Below are 21,006 nucleotides of genomic sequence, written 5' to 3'. Positions count from 1 at the left end.
TCATTTATTTTAATATGTTAAAATGTCACCTAAACTGCAGAGTTGGAAGTGTCATCTCAGCAAATGGCTCATTAGAGGTCTCGACTCACTGACTGTGGTCTATGATGCTTTGCAGTGCTGTTCCTCCTGGGAGGGTGAGTGTGTGACAGAACAAATTGTAAAGTGACAGAAACTATAATCATCTCAAAAGGTGTTTGGACAAACATTCAAACTTGGAAATACCCAAGTCTTTTTTTTTTTTTTTTTTTTTTACATTGTTTCGTTCTTCGTGTTAACATTTCCTACAGGATTTGGCCACCGGCAGGGACCTTTATTTTAATAAAATATGACAATAATTATGTTAAAAAAAACTTTTTGCTTCTTACTAGGGAATAAAATCTAGAAGCTGATTGTTAAATATTTCTACTATCCCTAATAGCAGATTTTTCCATTTTTCAATTGGCTAAAAATGAGACAAAAATAATACTTATGTTAACAGAAAGTTGGCACCGCATGTTACTCTAGAAAACATTAATAAACAAAGGAGTTTGTGGTTCATATAAAGACTGCAAGAAGACAACATTTTGTGTACAAAACAAGCACAAATCATCTCCCTTTCCACCACCATGCTTAACTATTTGAATAAAAAATGTTGTGCTGATCTACTCTGCTGGTGGCTTTTATGTTTTGCCAGCATATACAGCTTGCTTAAATGACTTTGTACCCCCAGTGATCGAAGATATTTGAATATACTCTCTAGATGGCTTTTTATCTGATGCTTTTAGTTACATTAGTTTGTGTTTAATTCAGCTGAAGCTATTTTGACAGCAGTTTTTTTTTAACTTGGCTATTGGAAAAAAAAAATATTTTGTGAAGCATAAATTAGGAGCAGCATAAGCAGAACCTTCAAAATCTTCATTAATGTGATTACTTTTTTGGTCTGAATCCAATTAAAGAGCTGTCATATAACAACAAAATATAACACCACCATGCAACTTTAACCTGAACTCTTTCTTCAACTAGACACACAATCTCTAGAGGGTTCAAGTCTTTTATTATAAAACCCAAAGAGCTTCTGCATTACTCACAGTATAATAGCCATTCTCGTTGGTAAGACTGCTTAGACTTAAAATCGATACTCTGGCTCGAACAGATTTAAATAAATAGAAATATTTTGAGCCAAACTGGCCCTGCCAAAATTTATATTCACAGAATACAGTCTGCAGAGCATATCAGGAGAAGCCAGTCAGCTCTTGCTTTGGGTGCGTGCAGGACATAAGATGGAGCATTGCAACTACTTCCACAGTAAATACCAGTTTCAGCCTTTTTCTGGTTTGCATGATCCATAAGTGTTCTCCTCCCCCTTTGTGAAGTGACAAGGGGTACTTATGCAAAGTAAAGATTACATTTCAACTTAGTCAATGCTGTCCTCCTGAATGAGAAGTCCACACAGACTGAGCTTTCTGTCAGAACCTCAGAGAGGAAACACAAGGGATTTGCTAACTGTTGTTATCATGAGAACCCAGCCGTGTCATGCCAAGGGAATGGAGACGGTGCCGTTTGCTCGACTCCGACTTCGAGTCTGGCCACTGGACTCTGTCAGTTCCTCTCCATGTTCCTCGGACTTCTTGTCAGCAATGTTGGCGAGGAATCGAAGGGTGACTGAGTCCCACTCCTCTGGCAGCAGCAGGAGCAGAAACCCCAGGCAGATGATGCAGGTGGCAGCCAGCCGCACCACGCTGAAGATCACCTCATGTTTCAAAACATCTACAGCTAGACGTGAATGAAAGAGGGAGACAAGAAGTAGAGAGGGCAGAAAAGAGGGCATGGAGGGTGTCAGTGAAACAAAAACAAATTCAGATTAATTACATTAAGTAAGACAAACAGCAGGACTCTGTGGCTGTGGGGGATGAGTGTAATAAATGCGGCTTATAATCAGCACAAGCGTTCCACTTGATCCTCTCCGTCTTTGCGATCAGGAGCTCCGGGACAGGTTGCCGTAACCCACTGACCTTCATCCAGCACATTGTGGTTAAAGAAAAGAAGTGGACTGCAGGCATTTAGTGTCGCCGTGGCAACCCGATCCTCCCTCAGCGAGATGATAGTTGCAGGGTCTGTTGTGGCGCACCAATGATTGGATTTCCAGGATGGGAGAAGCAGACTTGCTGTGTAATCTGTTTGCAGTTGTGGCCCTAAGTGCTGATCTCACAGTACAAGGACCCCAGTGTGTGTGGACGTTCAGTCCTCTTTAACGACTGTGTTCACTTACAGTGAAACGAAGGGGATCTAATCAGAACATCGGGGGTAATGTTGGAGAAAATGAAAGATTTACATACCTGCATTTCCAGGCACACTGAGCAGTGTCCCTATAGAGATGAGGATGGGGTAAGTCAGCACCACGCCGACATGGACCAGAATATTAAAGACTGGAAAACACATGGACAAAATTAAGCAGAACTAAATTTGTTGAGCTTAAACAATGTATTGAATCAGATTTGGTGGGAAAATTTGTTTTCTGGATTGAAGCTTATACACACTGTTATAACATCAAAAAATACTGTCGTATTTAAACTGGGAATGCTGGTGTGTAACTACTAGGCTTCTAATTTTTGTTGCTAGGACAGACTTTAGGTACAGCTTACAGTGCCTTGAAAAATAATTTAAATCGCTGAAACTTTTCTTGACAGACTTCAAGTATTTTGTGATTAATCAACACAAAGTAGCTCATAACTTTACAGTGGAAGGAAAGTCCTCCGAAATGAATGAATTAAATTCTGAAACAGTATTGTGGATTTATTCTGACAATCATTAATAAAATCAATTGAAGTCCAATGCATTCAGAAGAATATAACATAATATCCCAATAAAATACATTAAATTTGCAAATAGAATAGAAGAATATTTATAACATAATATCCCAATAAAATACATTAAATTTGCAAATCTGTTTTCTATGACACTCTTTAGAAGGGGAAGTACATGCTCTCACCCAGCCACAGTCCTGCCAGTCCAAACAGGTAACCCCAAGGTAGTGAAGACAAGGAGCCCAGGTGCTCCACCCTGGTGAAGTAGAGGATGAGGGGAACGCAGGAGATGAAAATAAGGTTGAAGAAGCCCATTGTTGAAATAAAATGAGCAACCTCTCCAAGGTTAGCGCTGCCAAGGAACATCTTAAACAGAACCTGGAAGGGGAGTAAATAAGACACTCAAAACAGACTTACAGGTAATTGCTGTTTTGGTAAAATTGTTATACAACCATCAGCCTGACCTTATAGAGAGCTGAAGTTGAGGCAGAGCCCACAGCCAGGGCCACACCCACAAATGAATCACCATGAAAACCATCTGCATAAGCCATCATGACTATTCCTGTGATGGCCATTATGGCAGCAACAATCTGTCCATAGAGAATAACAACCATCAGAGCCAAACACACACAGTTGTATGAACTGTCTCTATATTTCATACAGACCCGAACACCCATGAACCGGTCCTTGAGGACGATCCATGAGAGGAGAAAGACAAAGGCTTTGTGGCAGCAGTAGAGGGCAGAGACGTCAGTGGCAGTCAGTTTCTTCAATGCTAAGAGGTACAGGTAGTTGGTCAGTGTCCATAGGATGGAGAAGGGTGCAGTCCTCTTAACAAACAGCTTGAGAGTCATTCCATCCTCCCCAAAGAGTTTACTGCACTCCCTGAAGGTGAGAAATGTTGCATTGGAGTAAAGTTTAATCAGCTTGTTTAGCCATTTCTCCTCAAGAATATCCTGATGGTTTGAATAGCACCTGTCCTGCTCCAGTGAAGATTCAGTGATTTATACATTTCATAATCATTTTTATGTTCAGTTACTTGGAACACAAACTTTTCAAGAATTTTGTGATTGTTCAATGTCAGTCTTCACAACAGGACTATAGCCCTAAACAAAAACCACTGACAGCCTGACTTGATTAGCCCAATTCATCAACCGCAACATCCTTTAGATCAAATCTAAACATCAACAGGTTTATTTCTGCCTTTCAGTCACAAACCCACATTTCTAAGCTGGGACATAACACTGTCCTTCCTCTTTCCACTGTCTACATCAGTGGCCTCAAACTCCAGTCCTCAAAGGCAGGTATCCTGCAACTTTTGGATGTCTCTCTGCTTCACCACTTCTGGCTCTAATAGTAGCTTATTAGCAGATTTCAGGAGATGACATTTAGTTCAAGTGTGGGACAAGGGACACATCTAAAAGTTGCAAGACTCTGGGCCTAGAGGAATGCAGTTTGAGACCATATACAGGTCCTTCTAAAAAAAAATTAGCATATTGTGATAAAGTTCATTATTTTCCATAATGTAATGATAAAAATTAAACTAATAAATTTTAGATTCATTGCACACCAACTGAAATATTTCTGGTCTTTTATTATTTTAATACTGATGATTTTGGCATACAGCTTATGAAAACCCAAAATCCCTGTCTCAAAAAATTTGAATATCATGAAAAGGTTCTTTAAACGAGCAATGAACCTAATCATCTGAATCAACAAAGTAACTCTAAACACCTGCAAAAGATACCTGAGGCTTTTAAAAACTCCCAGCCTGGTTCATTACTCTAAACTGCAATCATGGGTAAGACTGCTGACCTGACTGCTGTCCAGAAGGCCATCATTGATGCCCTCAAGCAAGAGGGTGAGACACAGAAAGAAATTTCTGAACGGATAGGCTGTTCTCAGAGTGCTGTATCAAGGCACCTCAGTGGGAAGTCAGTGGAAAGGAAAAAGTGTGGCAGAAAACGCTGCACACCGAGAAGAGGTGACCGGACCCTGAGGAAGATTGTGGAGAAGGGCCGATTCCAGACCTTGGGGGAACCAGTGGACTGAGTCTGGAGTAGAAACATCCAGAGCCACCGTGCACAGGCGTGTGCAGGAAATGAGCTACAGGTGCAGCTTTCTCCAGATCAAGTCACTTTTGAACCAGAAACAGTGGCAGAAACGTCTGACCTGGGCTACAGAGAAGCAGCACTGGACCGTTGCTCAGTGGTCCAAAGTACTTTTTTCGGATGAAAGCAAATTTTGCATGTCATTCGGAAATCAAGGTGCCAGAGTCTGGAGGAAGACTGGGGAGAAGGAAATACCAAAATGCCAGAAGTCCAGTGTCAAGTACCCACAGTCAGTGATGGTCTGGGGAGCCATGTCAGCTGCTGGTGTTGGTCCACTGTGTTTTATCAAGGGCAGGGTCAATGCAGCAGCTATCAGGAGATTTTGGAGCACTTCATGCTTCCATCTGCTGAAAAGCTTTATGGAGATGAAGATTTCATTTTTCAGCACGACCTGGCACCTGCTCACTGTGCCAAAACCACTGGTATTACTGACCATGGTATTACTGTGCTCAATTGGCCTGCCAACTCTCCTGACCTGAACCCCATAGAGAATCTGTGGGATATTGTGAAGAGAAAGTTGAGAGACGCAAGACCCAACATTCTGGATGAGCTTAAGGCAATCGAAGCATCATGGCCTCCATAACACCTCAGCAGAGCCACAGGCTGATTGCCTCCAGGCCATGCCGCATTGAAGGCTGCAAAAGGATTCCTGACCAAGTATTGAGTGCATAACTGAACATAATTATTTGAAGGTTGACTTTTTTGGTATTAAAACACATTTCTTTTATTGGTCGGATGAAATATGCTAATTTTTTGAGACAGGGATTTTGGGTTTTCATGAGCTGTATGCCAAAATCATCAGTATTAAAACAATAAAAGACCAGAAATATTTCAGTTGGTGTGCAATGAATCTAAAATATATGACAGTTTAATTTTTATAATTACATTATGGAAAATAATGAACTTTATCACAATATGCACATTTTTTGAGAAGGACCTGTATACCACCTCTCACAGGACAAGCAATCATACACACACGAACTTCAGAAAAATTTAGAGTAATCAATTAACTTTACACTCATATTTTGGAATATACCAAGTGAACTCACACATCTACAGGAAGAACAGTCCAGGATTCAAACCCAGAACCTGTTTGCTGCCAACTGAACTACAGTGCAGAATAAGGAATGTTTAGGAGGTTTACCTAAATTTCTGAATGGGAGTCTGTTTCTCGCCTGTGGTAAAAACATGTCCAGAGTAGTATATGGGGAAGAAGAAGATGTTCCAGTTGCTGCTGAACCAGGAGATGAAGAAGGGACAGGAAAATGACTGGAAGGTCAGCTTCACCACCTGAGTGGTACCCACCCAGGAGGAGGACACGCACAGCACCATCAGAAGACCACCCAGCACCTTCAGAGCTGTGTTGCCACAAGTCTGGTAGGACTGACTCTCTATGCTGGTGTCGCTGCCTGGGGTCTCTGGTCGAGACTCTGAACCATCCTCTCCTGGGGAGACAATAGGAAGGAAGAAAGCAGTCTTATAATGACTGCATCATATTCATCATATTCTGACTACAGTATGACTGTCTGGCTTGTGTCCCATCACACAAGCATTATTGATCGGCTGCCTTCATTGATCATTACCTCAGTCTGCATTTTTTTGCTGGAGAGGCACTAACGCTTGACGAAAGGAATAGTTTAAAATGGATTGGGTTTGCATGGTGGCTGTACATGTCATAAATATAGCTTTGTCACCTCATGATGCAGCATGTACTGCCTTGCCCCTGTGGTCAACTCTGTACGGTCACCTGATGCCCATTAAGTAGGTGTAAATCTAACCACATGACTTTCCACAAGAAAGTCATGCCAACCTTGGTACTCAAGCTGGTGCAGACCAGCTGTGTTTTTATTTATAGACAGAGGAGTTGACTGATGTAGCAATGGGCAGATAATACTTTAATCTTCCATCAGCGATGCAGATCTGGCTTTGTGCCCTAATGGACAAAGCACAAAGAAATGGCTCCTGGACCTTAACTGTGCTGTAACACTTGAAGTGCTGTGTCTGTGTGTGCATTTACGGGGAACGCTTAGATCTTTTGTCTTTAGTATCTTTTTTTCCTTTTTTTTTTTTTTTTACCTCTCAACGGTGTGATCAATTTACACCAAGGCAGGAATAAAAGATGGCATGTACTGGGTGCTGTTTGCTTTCTGCAAGCTCAGCGCATGAAGCTCTGCTGTGTCCACCATGAGTAAAGATGCCACAGCCACTTATGATTCCTCATTATTTCATCAGATAAACTTTTGTTTGTTATCTATAATGAGACAACAGCAGCGATTCAAGTAACTGAACTTCAAATAGTCTGTCATCAAAGTGCTTTGTACCGAAGCACTACAATCCAAATGAAATCTTATTACAGGTTGGCAATGTTTGACAGGAGTTCTTCTAACAGTTGTGAAAAGTATTAAATGTAGTTTTACTGTTTAAATAAAACAAAAGACAAAAAAAATTGCATCTTTTTGAAGTCCTCATTTAGCTTGTTAATTTAACAAATTCATTACAAGATAAATAACTCTTTTCACATCGTTTATGTTCCAAACAAAATAATTTATTTTGCTTGTACTTGATGTGATGATGCAACACAGAGTGCAGCTGCAATTCTTTTGGTGTGTTTCACTTCCAGCTGTACAGATTAAAGAAATGTATTTGCTACATTTCTCTCCTAGCTTAGAAGGAGAAAGTCTATGAACCAAATTTTCCAAGTCTTGCCATGGATTCTTAAATGGATTAAGGTCTGAAATTTGACTAAAACATGGAGATGTTTTCATCAAATTTCATTACATTTCAGATCTGGTTTTATAGACACGTTTTGTAATCCGTTTATCTCCATCCATCTTCCCAGCAACTCTGACCAGCTTTCCTGTCCTTTCTTGAAAACAGCATCACACAGCATGACACGCCCGTCACTATGCTTGATTTGTTCAGGGTGATGTGCAGTTAGAGTTTTTCCTCCACACATGATGTTTTGCGCCTACGTGGTTTGGAGTAAACCTCAAACCAGACGTCTTATGGCTTTCTGTCAACAATGATAGATAGGTTGAGATTTTATTGATCCCTTCAGGAAAATTTAACAAAATAGTTGCATCAGTTTAGCAATGTAAATTGCAGTGAACCTTGGTAGTTTGTGTCCATCACACAGCATTAGACCACTTTCCAGATGTGTGCAGTTTACAACTAATACCCGTCTTGTCCCTAAGAGCCTCTTGGCTGCTACCCTGTTTGTTCTTTCCTTGAACAGTCATTTTAGGTGGATATGTTGATATGATTGCAGTCAAATGCAGACAAAACTCTGGGGTCTTCAAAGAACCGCTACTGAGTTGCAATTGCAATTTCTTCTACTGGATTTTATTTAGGGACGTCAGCAAAAACATATTTTGTAGCGTTTTTGGGGGAAAAGCCATGTCTTATGAATTCTTAATTTAAATGAAACACAACCAAAAACATCAGCTTCTTTCATCAATATTCAGACTATTTCACTTTAAAGTTTTTCTCTGGGATGGATCGACACTGAACCGTGAAAGTAAAAAAAAAAAAAATTCACCACCAACATGGTTTATTTTAGCAAGTTCATCCAGGGATTTGGTCTAATTACATTCTGTCACTGCAAAAGTTCTTAATCAACCTAATGAGTCTGCTGTGTGCTAGATAGGAAAACTGAGAACCAAAATTCCTGCAGGATCGAGGGAGTTTTTTTATTCTTTTATAGACTTTCCTTTCTTTTCTGAAAGCCAACACAGAAAGCACTGTCATAACTCTATATGCATGCACCAGGAAATGAGCTAGACCATTTTCTTGATCAGTTTTGAATGGGAACGAGGAAAAACCTTTATGTAAATTTAAACTAAATTACATAAAACTGGGATAATTTACATTTAGTTTCTAAGGAAACGCCATGAAAATGTGTATCAACATTTTATCCCACAGAACCCTGTAGCAGAGGATCTTTCACTTCCAGCTCCTACTTGGACAGCTTATCAAATCTGTGTGATGCAGCGTACTGCTAGAAACTCGTATTTCAATCCATCCTGAGTTTTATCCCCACCACTAACACTGCATGCCAGCAGCACTGATTGATGGAGCCCCGCTGAATCCAATAAGAAGCTCCCAGTAATGTCTGCAGCGTTAGTGAGCCTGACTCTGCACCGTACACACCAAGTCTTTATCCTAATTAGGCTGGAAGCTGTGCCATGGATCTGATGAAACGGGTGAAAAGTTGATTGGATGTAACATTATGTAATCTCTGATATAAAAGGTGAGGGTGGAGGGTGTCTGTGTGACAGTCTTAAGATAAATAGGAAAGTTTTTTTAATTGGATGCGAGAAGGATAGTTGAGCAGGATAAACAGATGTAGAAATGGGTGAAGTTTAGGTCTTAACGTGCTGCAAAAAAACCCCTCTTAAATAAACAACATATTTTCTAGATAAATTCCCTTTAATTTTAAACCTTGTGATGTAAAGATAGCCTCTAAAGTTTTTAGATTTCCAGATTTATGCAGTTCATCCATTTAATTTTTTTAAACACAAACTTAATTTTGTAGTACAAAATAGCCTTTTTGAGCTAGTTCTGACAGTAACCCACTTCATGCCAAGTCTAAATAGTGGTCAAGGCCTCAGTTTACCTTCAGAGTTGGGGCAGGTCAGGACCTGTGTGCTGTATGAGCTGAGAGGAGCCACTCGGGCCGAGTGCTTCTTCATTCTCCACTGGGGGCACCACACACTGTCCTCCCGTGGAAGGTATGTGTGGGTGTGTGAATGCGGGTGCACAAGCCAAAACACTCAGCAGCTCCCTCTGCTACCTCGGTGCATTCTCAGAATGCTGACTGCCCCTCGCTTCGTCTCCGCACACTTCAAAGGCCCCTTCCCGTTAGCAGACCACTCTTCGTCTTCGGTCCAGACTTTCTGGAAGTCTCCAGTCCAGCGTCCTCAACGTCCCTGATGCTGTCCTTCTCTCCGGATAGCTACACAGCTCAGTGGGAGTGAAGTGGAGGCTCTACAGTTGCAAAGCTCCAGCATTGCTACTGTCTCCAAGGGAGAATGCACTTCAAGTCTGTGTGGCAAGGCACAATCACTCACCTCATCTCTTTCTGTCCTCCCCCTCTTTCCTATCTGTCTCTCTGTCTCGCGTTTCCCCTCCTCTTGTTTTTGCTTCAACAAATCAGCAGCTTTGTTTGGAAGGTAACCAAGCAGCCCTGGCTGATTATGCTGCGTTAGCTGTGGCCCCATCCTTTCCTCCGCTCCATCCTCCTCCGTCCCCCCACCTCTCCACCTGACCACGCTACCCTGGCTTCTTCTGTACTTTTGTCCTTTTTCTGCTTTCTTTTCTTAGCTCATCTCCTGCTCTTGACTGCTCCTTAAGAATCAGATTTATTTGTAGAGCTGTTTCTTGTTGCCTCCACCACATTAATCAAGTGAGCCACAAAGTATAAAGAAAAGACGTATTTTTGTTGATGTGAATACATGGCATTTCAGTACTGGATTTTATTACAAAACAAGACATTTTAACACCCTTCATGCTGGGAAGATGAAGAACACTTCACATTTAACGTCCTGTGTATCTACACATTTGTTGTCCCAAACATATTTATTAGCATCCAGGGTAAGCTACATTTAAAATAACCTATTGCTGGAGCAAAACTTAAATAGTGATTAAAAAACTTTTTTTTTTTTATCCACAATGAAAATACATATATTCAAAGTTAAATGTTTAACTTTATCTACGATGGACTGGTGACCTGTGCAGGCCCCTCTCAACCGCACTAGAGATAAGCATAGGATAATGGATGGATGGATGAATTTTATTAAAATTTTCACTGTAATTAAATTATATATATATATATATATATATATATATATATATATATATATATATATATATATATATATATATACACACACACACACACTGCTCAAAAAAATAAAGGGAACACTTAAACAACACAATATAACTCCAAGTAAATCAAACATCTGTGAAATCAAACTGTCCACTTAGGAAGCAACACTGATTGACAACGGGGACCCTCGTCGGGTCAATCAGTGTTGCTTCCTAAGTGGACAGTTTGATTTCACAGAAGTTTGATTTACTTGGAGTTATATTGTGTTGTTTAAGTGTTCCCTTTATTTTTTTAGCAGTATATATATATATAAATCTTTTGACCAGAAGTGCCTATACAAATGTTGCACACTTCAAACAATAGAGACATGCAGTGGTTGTAAATTTCTTTACTTTCCGTCTTTTTCTGAAAATACAAACATTCATAAGTCCGATGTGTGTCACTCTGATGGCCGCTATGTCCTACTGAGATTACGTTCTCCTTACAGCTAATGGAAGATTAAGATTAGAATATCACACCAGACCGATAAAATGTATATTTTTAATTCAGAATAAAATGCTTAATAACTGTTTTTATTTTCAAAAGATGCATTTGATCTAATAACCATTGCTCATCTGGATACACATTCTAATTTATTGATTACTGTACAGAGGTAGCCACTTGTTGTTTTTAAAGATTTTTTGGGCCCCAGTGGTCTTTATTGAGCTGTAAATGGATAGGAAAGAGCAGAGAGAAAGTGAAGACATGGAGCAAATGGACCGAGACCGGGAATCTAACCCAGGACAACCTCATCAAGGACTACGGTCTCAGGTGTGCGTGCTCCACCAACTGAGCCACACATGTCCCTGATTTCATTCTTGTAACAACTTTTAATAGGTGTTTCTTTATACTCATTTGCAGTAAATGTTTCCAGTTATCTGAGAATGCCTACATTAAATATTTACTTTGAGATGCTGCCGCTACTGTAAAGATATTCAACATCTTTATTCCATCACTTTTGCACAAGGGGAACCCTCCCATCAGAAGCTATGTGGTTTTAAGAGTCATCTGCAGGATTGTAAACACAAGTTTCCATTTCAAGGAAACCCCTCTGGTCATTCAATCTTTACCTGTGGTTTGCCTGCCTGAAGATTTAATGGACCAGAGTATTTGTTCAGCCTCGATTTTAATACCATGCCAATGCTAAGTGTGTGCAGTCAGAAGTGCAGGGCTGTGAATGAAGTAAACACATTTTTATGTAACATGCCATCAAACTCAGGATGGAAACTGGTGTTTCGACCCAAAAGTCAGGAAATAATAAAGGACACACAAAGCGAGTAGTGGTTTGCAGTAGGTTTGTTTTATCACACTGAGCTTGTTCTCCACCCACCTTCTATCTTTTCTTAGAGTCCTCATCAGTTAAAGCTTTGCTACAACTACAAAGAGCATCACAGATCACAGCGACCCTTTCTGCTGTTCGGTTGTGTGTTACAATTGACCAAAAGTGGGTCACATCACAAAAACATGATCATTTCTGTGTTTACATGCAGAGAAAAAAATTATTTACTACAATCATTTTCATACTGTATTTACTGTTAGAACTGCAAACTTTAATGTACTAAATGATGAGTTTTGTCATAGATCAAAGTTGCACAATGGGGAAGTGGGAGGAAACGTATACAAGATTCCCTAATTGTTTTTTTTAGAAATAAAAATCTATAAAGGAATGGCATACGTTTATATTCAAATCTCCTGAGTCAATGCTTTTAACATTAGCTGCAATTACAGTTGCTAGTCTTGTGGGGTAAGTCTTTTACAGCTTTAAGTTTACTTAATTTCACAGACTCTTGGCTGGATTTAGGTCTGAGCTTTGACTAGGCCATTCTAACATATGATTATGCTTTGAGCTAGAAGCATCAACCATTTCATTGTATCTCTGACTGTAAGTTTGGTTCAACAGGAAGGTAAACTTTGACTCTTCATATTAAAAAGGGATGAAGCCAAATTGGTTTTAGTACACATTCTTCAAATTTTAAATAAAACAAAAAAATAAATAAACCATGTATCATCTCCCTTTCACTCCAGAATCATGCCCTAATTTGTCCTTCTCTCAATGAAATACTCTAAACCTCGTGGCTGTACTGTGACAAAATGTAAAAATGTTTAAGTAGTTGCAATTTACTATATGTAAATTTGTTTCCGTGGTCACTAGATAAAAATAAAAAAATCAATGAAATGTAACTGTTGTAAGAACAGATTAGAAGATATACGGGAGGAATCGATTCATCTGGGAGGGTTAAACTTAAAAATAGCTCTGCTGATAAATGGAGCCAACAACCAGACAGCCAGTCAGCAGAGCCAGGGATGCTAATCACTATCGGATTAAGAGAAATACCTGGAGTAAAGACACTAAAGGAGGCCAAGGTTTAATTTCAAACTGTACATTGGTGATCCTGCGTTAGGAGATTATTGCTTATTTCTCTATATTTTACCTTATTCTGTCAACAACCATTAGATTACATCACAGACTCGGCTCCATCTCACATCTTGTGTTTTCAGTAGCTTTAAAATCCACAGCCGTGGCAACAAAATAGCGCCATAGCTAATCAGAGGTTTGCCTAGTCATCGGCATGAATTAAATATTAATTCTGGGGTTTATTATGGGTATTCAAGCTGTTCTTTTTTGGTGTTTAGTATGATTATCCAATGTAAAACTTCAATTAATTTTAAAACAGAAATTTGCTGAACAATTTGAATTTGTTGTGCATTTTCCCTCATCCAAAAAGGCTCAATCTACATGTGCACTTACAGTAATATTTGGTTAAATAGTGTCGACAAATTCCACACTTATGCAGCTACAAACAGGCTTATGGAATAATTCAGACTGGATATTTACATAACACCCTCATTAAATGATGGAGTCCAGCTGATGACGTTTGGTGGAGATGTGTAGTACTGACTGTGTGGATTAGAAAAAAATCCTCTTAAAATGTAAACTTTTTCAGCCAATTCTTGCTTCCTTTCGGGGACCATTTTTAAATCACCTACGTTCTATGTACAATCGTTCCACCCTGGAAAAAAAAAGGTTTCATTCTATCTTTAAATTCGCATGACGAAGTACAGTTCTGGCTAGCACTACATGTACAAACATCTGTCTCAAATAGTTTTTGAAATAAAGCAATCTGCAATGTAAAATTCAAAATAATCATTTGGAGCCTGAGTCTAAATTAAAGCTGGTGTGCATGCATTACAAACCCCAACACAATATAGTAAAGCATCCTCGCTTTTTACCTCCATAGCAACTGTGTTGCTCCTGTGCACACTGACGCACTCAGCCCATTCAGACTCTTTTGTCATGTAGATGAACCAAATGCTCCTCAGTTTATAGTAAAAAGCTCTTTGTCGTTTCCACCTCTCCATTACACTCACCAGGTTCTGCCGAGGATCAGGACCAAAGAACAGAGACAGACGAAACTTATTTTAGTTGAAATGGGAATAAAAACCTCTGAACATTTTTCTGTAAGGCGGCCAGGTGTGTTTCCTGTCCTCTCGGTGGAAACGTAAGAGGAGTGGAAGATGAGGACACCTAGTGCTGAATATGATCAATTACAAGCAGTAACACAGCTGCCTTTTAGTGAAAATTAGACGATTCGCTCAGAGAACAATCGTTACTCTATGCTGAGATGCTACAAATTATTACATATACGTAATTAAAAACAAGAGTAATAGTTGCATTGATTTGTGTATGCCACAACACATAATTAAAAAGATGAAAGCTACTTTCCCCAATACCAATTAAAATGACAGAGACGATGTTATAAAAACTGCAAAAAAGAACCAAAGATAAATCCATGGCAACAGATTGTATTTTCAAAATGTTTTAAATGCAATGAAACTTCATCAACTCATCTGCATATTGTGTACAACTTTGTTTCATGATTTTATCATTTTAAACTTTTATGAATTACACAGGCTAATTTTCTTAATTTCTCGTATTTATTTTTTCGCTTAAGAGTTGAAATGAAATCCCACGGTGCTTTATAATCTAAAGGATGTACACACTTAAGTTGCCAGTTTAATGCAGCTTTTGTATTTTGTTATGATTACAATTAGAAATTAGTTCAGTTGTTTTTTGCTATTATTCCCCAACTTCTGGGAAAATTCCTTGGCCCTATATTGAGTAGGAAAAAGCAGCCAGAAAAAACGTGTAGTTAGTGGATTTGTTTATTTGAGCTATTAAAATTATCCACCACAAGAGGGCAGTGTTTACACTTCATACATGACGACTGCCCCTGAGCAACCTTTAGTGCAATGCACATGCTATTAGAGCTATTGCTTTCAGGATAAAGTTTTTTCTTTTTTCTCTCTTCTATTACGGCAAGTGTCTTAAAGATAAACTTTCAGAGATCAGCTAAAACACTAAATCCCCTTACAGACAATACAAACGCATCTCACCTACAGTGGTGTGGCTTCTGAACAGGTCAGTTGTTCTGTAGCTGCTGCAGTAATAAATTTCTCCCATTACTTGCAGGGCGTGTTGCTCATATACAAGTATGCCCAGAGCTTAAGACTAGCAGCACCCTAGAAGCCATTCAGGCAAAGCTTATATCCCATTCGTTGGGCTGGTTATAAATAGCACAAAGTGAGCAGGCCTGAAGGGCCGTTCAAAATAAGTCTGTATGCACAAAGAATGTTTCAGAAAGAAAAGCAAGGTTCAACTGTTTGGAGGCAGACGGTCTAAAAATGATTTCAAGTTAACAAAAGAATAATGTTCAGTTTTTATTCTTTATTTGATTCTAGACATTTCCTAAACAATAACTGTCCCTGAAGGATGGTACATAATGATAACTGTCTGTCTTGCCTTTTTGTTACGATGCAATTTCTTTTTAGGATGTGCAGCCTCCCTGCTGCGATCTAATCGGGGAACAATGCTAAAACTTTTGCAAATGTCATTTTCCGCCTCTGTATTCACACAGCAGGGTGTGTGCTCACAGTAGACATATTTTCAAAATGAGCTGCTTTATTGAGGCCATGCTGCAAATTACACTTACAGGAGCCTTAAGGAGCTATTTTCTTTTAAATATGCTTTCATAAAGAGACTTCTGTTACCGTCTCTGTAGGGGTTAGGTTTACATATACAGTTAAAATGTTTTTTGTTTTTTTTTGTTACTTTCTTCAAATTCGAGATATTAGTTCAACTGTTCGAATAATGATGTGCGAGTACAAGCAGCGTGGGAATATTCAACCCTCATACTGTTCAAGTAAAACACTTGTTCTGTGTCCCATCTCACTAAAACATAAAAAGTCAGATCACCGTATACAAATGCGCTTTTCATTTTTGGAAATGTGCTTCAGTCTCATTGAACTAAAGTTACAGGTTTTGGCTGGAATGACATTACCTACATTTAAAGGAAATGTAAATTTCCTCTACATTCTTCTACTGTGAAGTATGTGGGTGGGAGTATAATGCTGTTTTCCAGAATGAGAGACGCACTTACAGTGCATTCACAATAGGAAAGTTCTTTGTTCCACTTGTTTGGTGCAGACCTATATGATTTATTTCACATGCTGCAGTTTGTTTTCATATTGTATCCAGTTTGTTTTCATATTGTATCCAGTTTGTTTTCATATTGTATCTTTTGCAAGTGAACTAAATGCTCTATGCACCCATCCCTATAACATGCTGGCAGCGGGATGAGTGTATTCACACCTGCACCAAAGATCCGGACCAACTTGGAAACAAACTCTGGTCCGATTAAAGCAGACCTAAAGTGGCAGGCGTGAATTAACAAAATAGAGGTCTTCCAAAAAGACTTGGATCCTAATCATGCTGCCAAATTAGTTACTAAGTTGAACAAAGTCAGTGTTTTGGAGTGAGCATCACAATTATCTTAGTACATCTTAGTAACATCAGTTTTGCTGGGAGGAATGGGCCCAAATCACACAACAGTGTGATTCACACAAAGTTCTCACAATAATATATAGCACATTATTGTGAGAACTTTTTGGAAAGATATCCAAAACATGTCACCAAATCAGGTAATTCTTTCAAATGCACAGGAAATGAAACTACAAATTTGAATAAGTTTTTTTTTTTTTTTATAAATCTCTTTTTCTGGCATGAATCAAATATGCATAACTTTGACAATCCTAAGTGACATAAAACATGAAAACTTTAATCTGATTTAAAGTCACACATCGACAATATGTGGTCTCAACTGTGCATGCAAAGTACTTTTTCTTACCATGGGTTACGTCTGGCCACAAACCCATGTCTCTCTGTGTCTGTCCTTCAAAGCCGATCTCTGAATGTGGTCCACAATCTCCCTCTGAGGCATCTTGTAATTCAACACAGATGGCAGGTGGCAATATCAGCAAATTGGCAGTAAGATCTTACTAAATATATCATTACCCCAGGATGAGCCTTCTGTTCTGTTTGGGTGCTCTTTTGTCTTACAGCCTCAGTGGGAAAATGACACTCACCCGGTTGAAAGGCATGTGACTCTGGAGTAAACAAACCAGGGTGCCTGAATGTGATTCTTCGAGGGTGACTTAAGGAAAGACACTGTCTTCAGGAATTAACCTGTGCATTGAAGAAATAGCATGATTGTCCCACTGCCCTCTGATCTAATATATAGCGGCTTCTCTGGTCTTGAAATGGCTTTTGCAATCCTCATCTGCTCTCTGTAGCTGAAATTACGTCCCTGATTGCAGCCCATCCTTTATCCCCCCCACTGTAGTTTACAATACACAAAATAGAGAAATATTACAAGGGTAAAAATCTAACCTGTTGGGGTTTCTGCTTTGTAGTGAATCACATTCTTTAATTTGTAGGTTTGTCTTGTTAGGAGATTCAAATGCAAATCCAGATTACTTTTTAGTCAAAAATGGAAATATGTCTTGAGGAAAACCAGATATAATTAAAATGAACAAACATGCCATCAACATTTTTCTTAATTGAATGTGCTTAAATACTTATTATTCTGTATATATCACTGATACTTATACTGTCAATTAAATTTTACAGCTTGTAAAGGTTGATATTTTATTATATTTTCACCATGGCCGTGACAAGTTGAGCAGCTAAGGTCTTTCCTCTGCCTACATCTCCCAGAATGCTATAAATGTTTTTGATTTATGGTACAACTTTACCTGAAAGGCTTGCTGCACTCATTGCAGCCAATTATGGTTCCACAAAGTACTGACTCCAGATTTTTAGTTGTAAAAAATGTTAAAAACTGTCATAGTTTTTCTGCTGCGCGGTCATGCACAATTTAACCTGTGACATAAAATCCAAATTACTTTTTGCTGAAGTTTGTGTGTATAACACAGTGGTGTCCAAACCTTTAAACACGTGGACCAAAATTGTGAAGTGGGCTACAATTTATTTTCATTTTTACCTACTCGACAGTAAACTGAGCACACACAGTACAAGCAAAGTATTCAGTGATCACAATGTAATGTTTACACCACGCCTTTAAATAAAAATAAAAGAAAAAATATGGCTAATAAAAGACAAAGAAATATGTGTTCTTTACTAATACATTTTATTGGAAACGATTCAATTTAGCATTGTTTTTTTTAAATTTATAAGCATCAGCTGTCTGTGCTAGAGGGAAAAATTTGTACCATTCTTGAATTGTGGTCAAGGTCAAGCAAATATGAAGACTTCTGCAAGCTGCTGCAGATTTAGTAAAAAGATCTCCCAGACCGTAGCGGAATACTAAAGTTTCCCTTTCAGTGTTCAGAATTATTTTCTTCACAAATGTTTCAAGTTCTCTTAATCTGGTTGCAGTTTCGTCTTCTCACTAATCAGGTGTGGCATGATCGATCTAAAAAAGCAGAAACATTTATGTAATGAAATGTGGGATTGCATTCATGGTTAGTCTGCTGCAACTGACAGCTGTGATAAACACGAGGCAGTTAATGGCTTGTTTAGCTTCCCTCGGCTTCATTAAAAAAAATCCATTTACGTGCATTCAACTCATCTGACGGAGCCTCAGCTGCATCCATTCTCTGCTGAATGAGATTCAATCCCTGCTCCCTTTGAGATTTTAAACAGGTCTGTCAGTGTGATAAATAATGTCACTGAACGCAACATCGCAGCAACAGATTTCAATAGCTAAATCCTAAAACACAGACTATGTGAATTTTGAAGTCATGAATTTGCAGCACAGCTCTTATGTAATGGCTCGAGGGAGAAGTTGTGGTATGACAAGCTCAATTTAAATGAAGTGAAGGGTATCAGGCTGTGAATCTCAAGACATTTGAGTTACATTTCCAAGGATTTGCCATAGGAGAACATAATTTAGCTCCATATTTTATTTAAAAAATACTAAGAAATTCAGCCAGTTGTGCAGCAGACTTGCGAAGTTGTTTGGTCTGTTGCCTCGGGCCTTGTAAAGTTCTGCTCTGCACAAAGAACCTTAATATCAGAAAATCTATATTTAGCACCCAACTCTTTTCAGAAAGCGTTACAGTAGTTTATCTTTTCCCTTATTGTTGTCCCACTGGCTTAGTGTAAGTGGAAGCAGGTTTCTTGTAGAACAAAGTGCACAATCAGCTCTCTTGTCCGATCCCTGCTATTGTCTCTGAGTCAGCAGAATGCCAAATATCGGCCTACAAGTCATACACATATTGACAACCTAAACCAGAGCTGCTGAAACACTGCCATAGTTCATGCATTTTATTCATACAGCCCATGCAACTCACATGCATTGCTAAGGGAGCTGTAGTGCTGCAGAGATGTACGATTTTTGAAATATAACAATTCGTTACAGGCTGGCGTTTGAGTGCTATTTGCAGGTAATATCTGTTGCAAACTAAATTTGACACAGTTAACTGTAGATTTAAGAAACAGTGTGTGTTGCTGTTCATTTGCATTCAATCTCAGAGATGGATTAGCCTCCAGCAGACAGACAGCGACGCAATTCAGTTCCTTAATGGGGTCAATTTGAAACCAATTAATTGAGATTGTACAATCACACAGTGCATTTGCAATTAAAAATATATAATTTACAGATATTTTTCACATGCTTAACATTCACATTGCGTTGCTTGTTTTTTTTTTTTTCTTCATATTTTGTTTCTATGCTTAAAAAAAAATCATGCGCAACGTGTGTCACACCTTGCAAATAAATGCGTACACCTGTCACATCCCCTCATCATCCAATTCCACTTGCATCCTTTCACTCACTTCTGTGACTTGAGTAGCCAGGGTTGTAGCCATAGTATCCAGTGATCCTCAGGATCCTGTCCTCTATGTCGTGCACGCCGTTGGCGGTCACTTTCGGGCTGTTTTCCACTGAAACGGCGCGGCTGCCACCGGTCGGCGTCGCCTTGCCCGGCAGGTGCGTGCTCTTCAGGGGCTCCAGCTGGATGCAGGGCTGGTCCCCACTCTCCAAGACACCCTCGGTGCTTAACATCGCGGGTCCGAGCGGGAAAAGACGAGGGGCTGATCGGAGTAAAACCCGTCCACCATGCAATAGGGAGAGAGACGCTCGGAGCTGAATCAACAATTAGCAGCAGGAGGATGACATTCAGCGTTCACATTCCTTCAGTGATGCTCCCGGACGCAGAGCAAGGTTATCAAACTCCCGTGGCCTGGCAGCCACAAAACACTAGGGGGCGTGTCATTACTATCTCCCAATTTAAGATGGTTTACAACCCCTGGGCTGAAAATGTGAATTTACAGGAGGAAATTTTACTCGGTTGAAAGCCAAAAAAGATAAGTTATAACAACTTGACATTTTAGGATCTTTAAAATAATCCATTAATAATTTTTAATTTCGGCACATGCCAGCTTTCCAAGGTTTAACTGTTGTCATGAACAGTCTGATTATAATTACTTACTTTGTCTGCTTTCTCAAAATATCAGTGTAGAGAAAATTTCCTTAACTCTGCTGCATGGCAGAATTAAGCCTTTCGCATACATGAATTATAAACACCTCATGCAACTTAGTCAGAAAAATCTATACATTTTTAATGATGTATTTTCAGATTATGTGAAATGTATGGTAAAACAAGACAATATATGAATGCCAGGTAAGAATTGCTTTTTGTTTCTAAGTTATGTTTTGATCACAAGGTCTTGCCATATTTGTTTGCATCACTGTGTTCATTATAGTTTGAAACGTGTTGCCGTTCTAGTCCATTCCTTGTGTTTTTGTATTCTGTTCTTTTTGCATCTGGGTTTATTTTGTGTTAATCTTTCAGCTTTGGTGTGTAGATTTTTTGGGTCTAGTTCAGCTTTCTTTCTGTCATTTATTCACAGTCTGCAGTTGTTTTTATCCCCCTGATTAGCTCA

The 21,006-nt window shown here is 39.1% G+C and overlaps 1 protein-coding gene across 4 annotated transcripts; it reads right to left on the bottom strand.

The window, feature by feature from the left end:
* Window positions 1-1,016: 1,016 nt before the first annotated feature.
* Window positions 1,017-20,330, bottom strand: slc35f4 (solute carrier family 35 member F4). 4 transcript variants are annotated; one of them, XM_008400201.3, is made up of 8 exons: window positions 19,897-20,329; window positions 16,946-17,038; window positions 6,039-6,339; window positions 3,449-3,668; window positions 3,248-3,373; window positions 2,969-3,161; window positions 2,316-2,405; window positions 1,017-1,752 (listed from the first exon to the last, which is right to left on the bottom strand). In XM_008400201.3, the coding sequence occupies exons 1-8, from the start codon at window positions 20,123-20,125 to the stop codon at window positions 1,511-1,513; spliced, it is 1,494 nt and encodes a 497-aa protein (XP_008398423.1). In that variant the 5' UTR covers window positions 20,126-20,329; the 3' UTR covers window positions 1,017-1,510. The 4 variants fall into 4 exon arrangements, with proteins under 4 accessions (XP_008398423.1, XP_008398424.1, XP_008398425.1 ...); XM_008400202.3 differs by lacking the exon at window positions 16,946-17,038; XM_008400203.3 differs by lacking the exons at window positions 16,946-17,038; window positions 19,897-20,329 and adding an exon at window positions 9,510-10,495.
* Window positions 20,331-21,006: the final 676 nt, after the last annotated feature.

The sequence above is a fragment of the Poecilia reticulata genome, chromosome 22 (genome assembly GCF_904066995.2).
Source record: "Poecilia reticulata chromosome 22, P_reticulata-male-v2, whole genome shotgun sequence".
Taxonomy (NCBI): domain Eukaryota; kingdom Metazoa; phylum Chordata; class Actinopteri; order Cyprinodontiformes; family Poeciliidae; genus Poecilia; species Poecilia reticulata.
Note: the sequence above shows the minus strand (reverse complement) of the source record. Positions and strands in the feature narration are given on the sequence as shown.

Excerpts from the sequence above, each read along its gene's own strand:
- slc35f4 (XM_008400201.3), bottom strand. The coding sequence starts at position 20,125 with ATGTTAAGCACCGAGGGTGTCTTGGAGAGTGGGGACCAGCCCTGCATC. Across the intron at positions 6,340-16,945 it reads GTGGCCAGACGTAACCCATG|GAGAGGATGGTTCAGAGTCT; the intron begins GTAAGAAAAAGT and ends TTGTCTCCCCAG. Across the intron at positions 3,669-6,038 it reads ACTCCCATTCAGAAATTTAG|GGAGTGCAGTAAACTCTTTG; the intron begins GTAAACCTCCTA and ends TCTCACCTTCAG.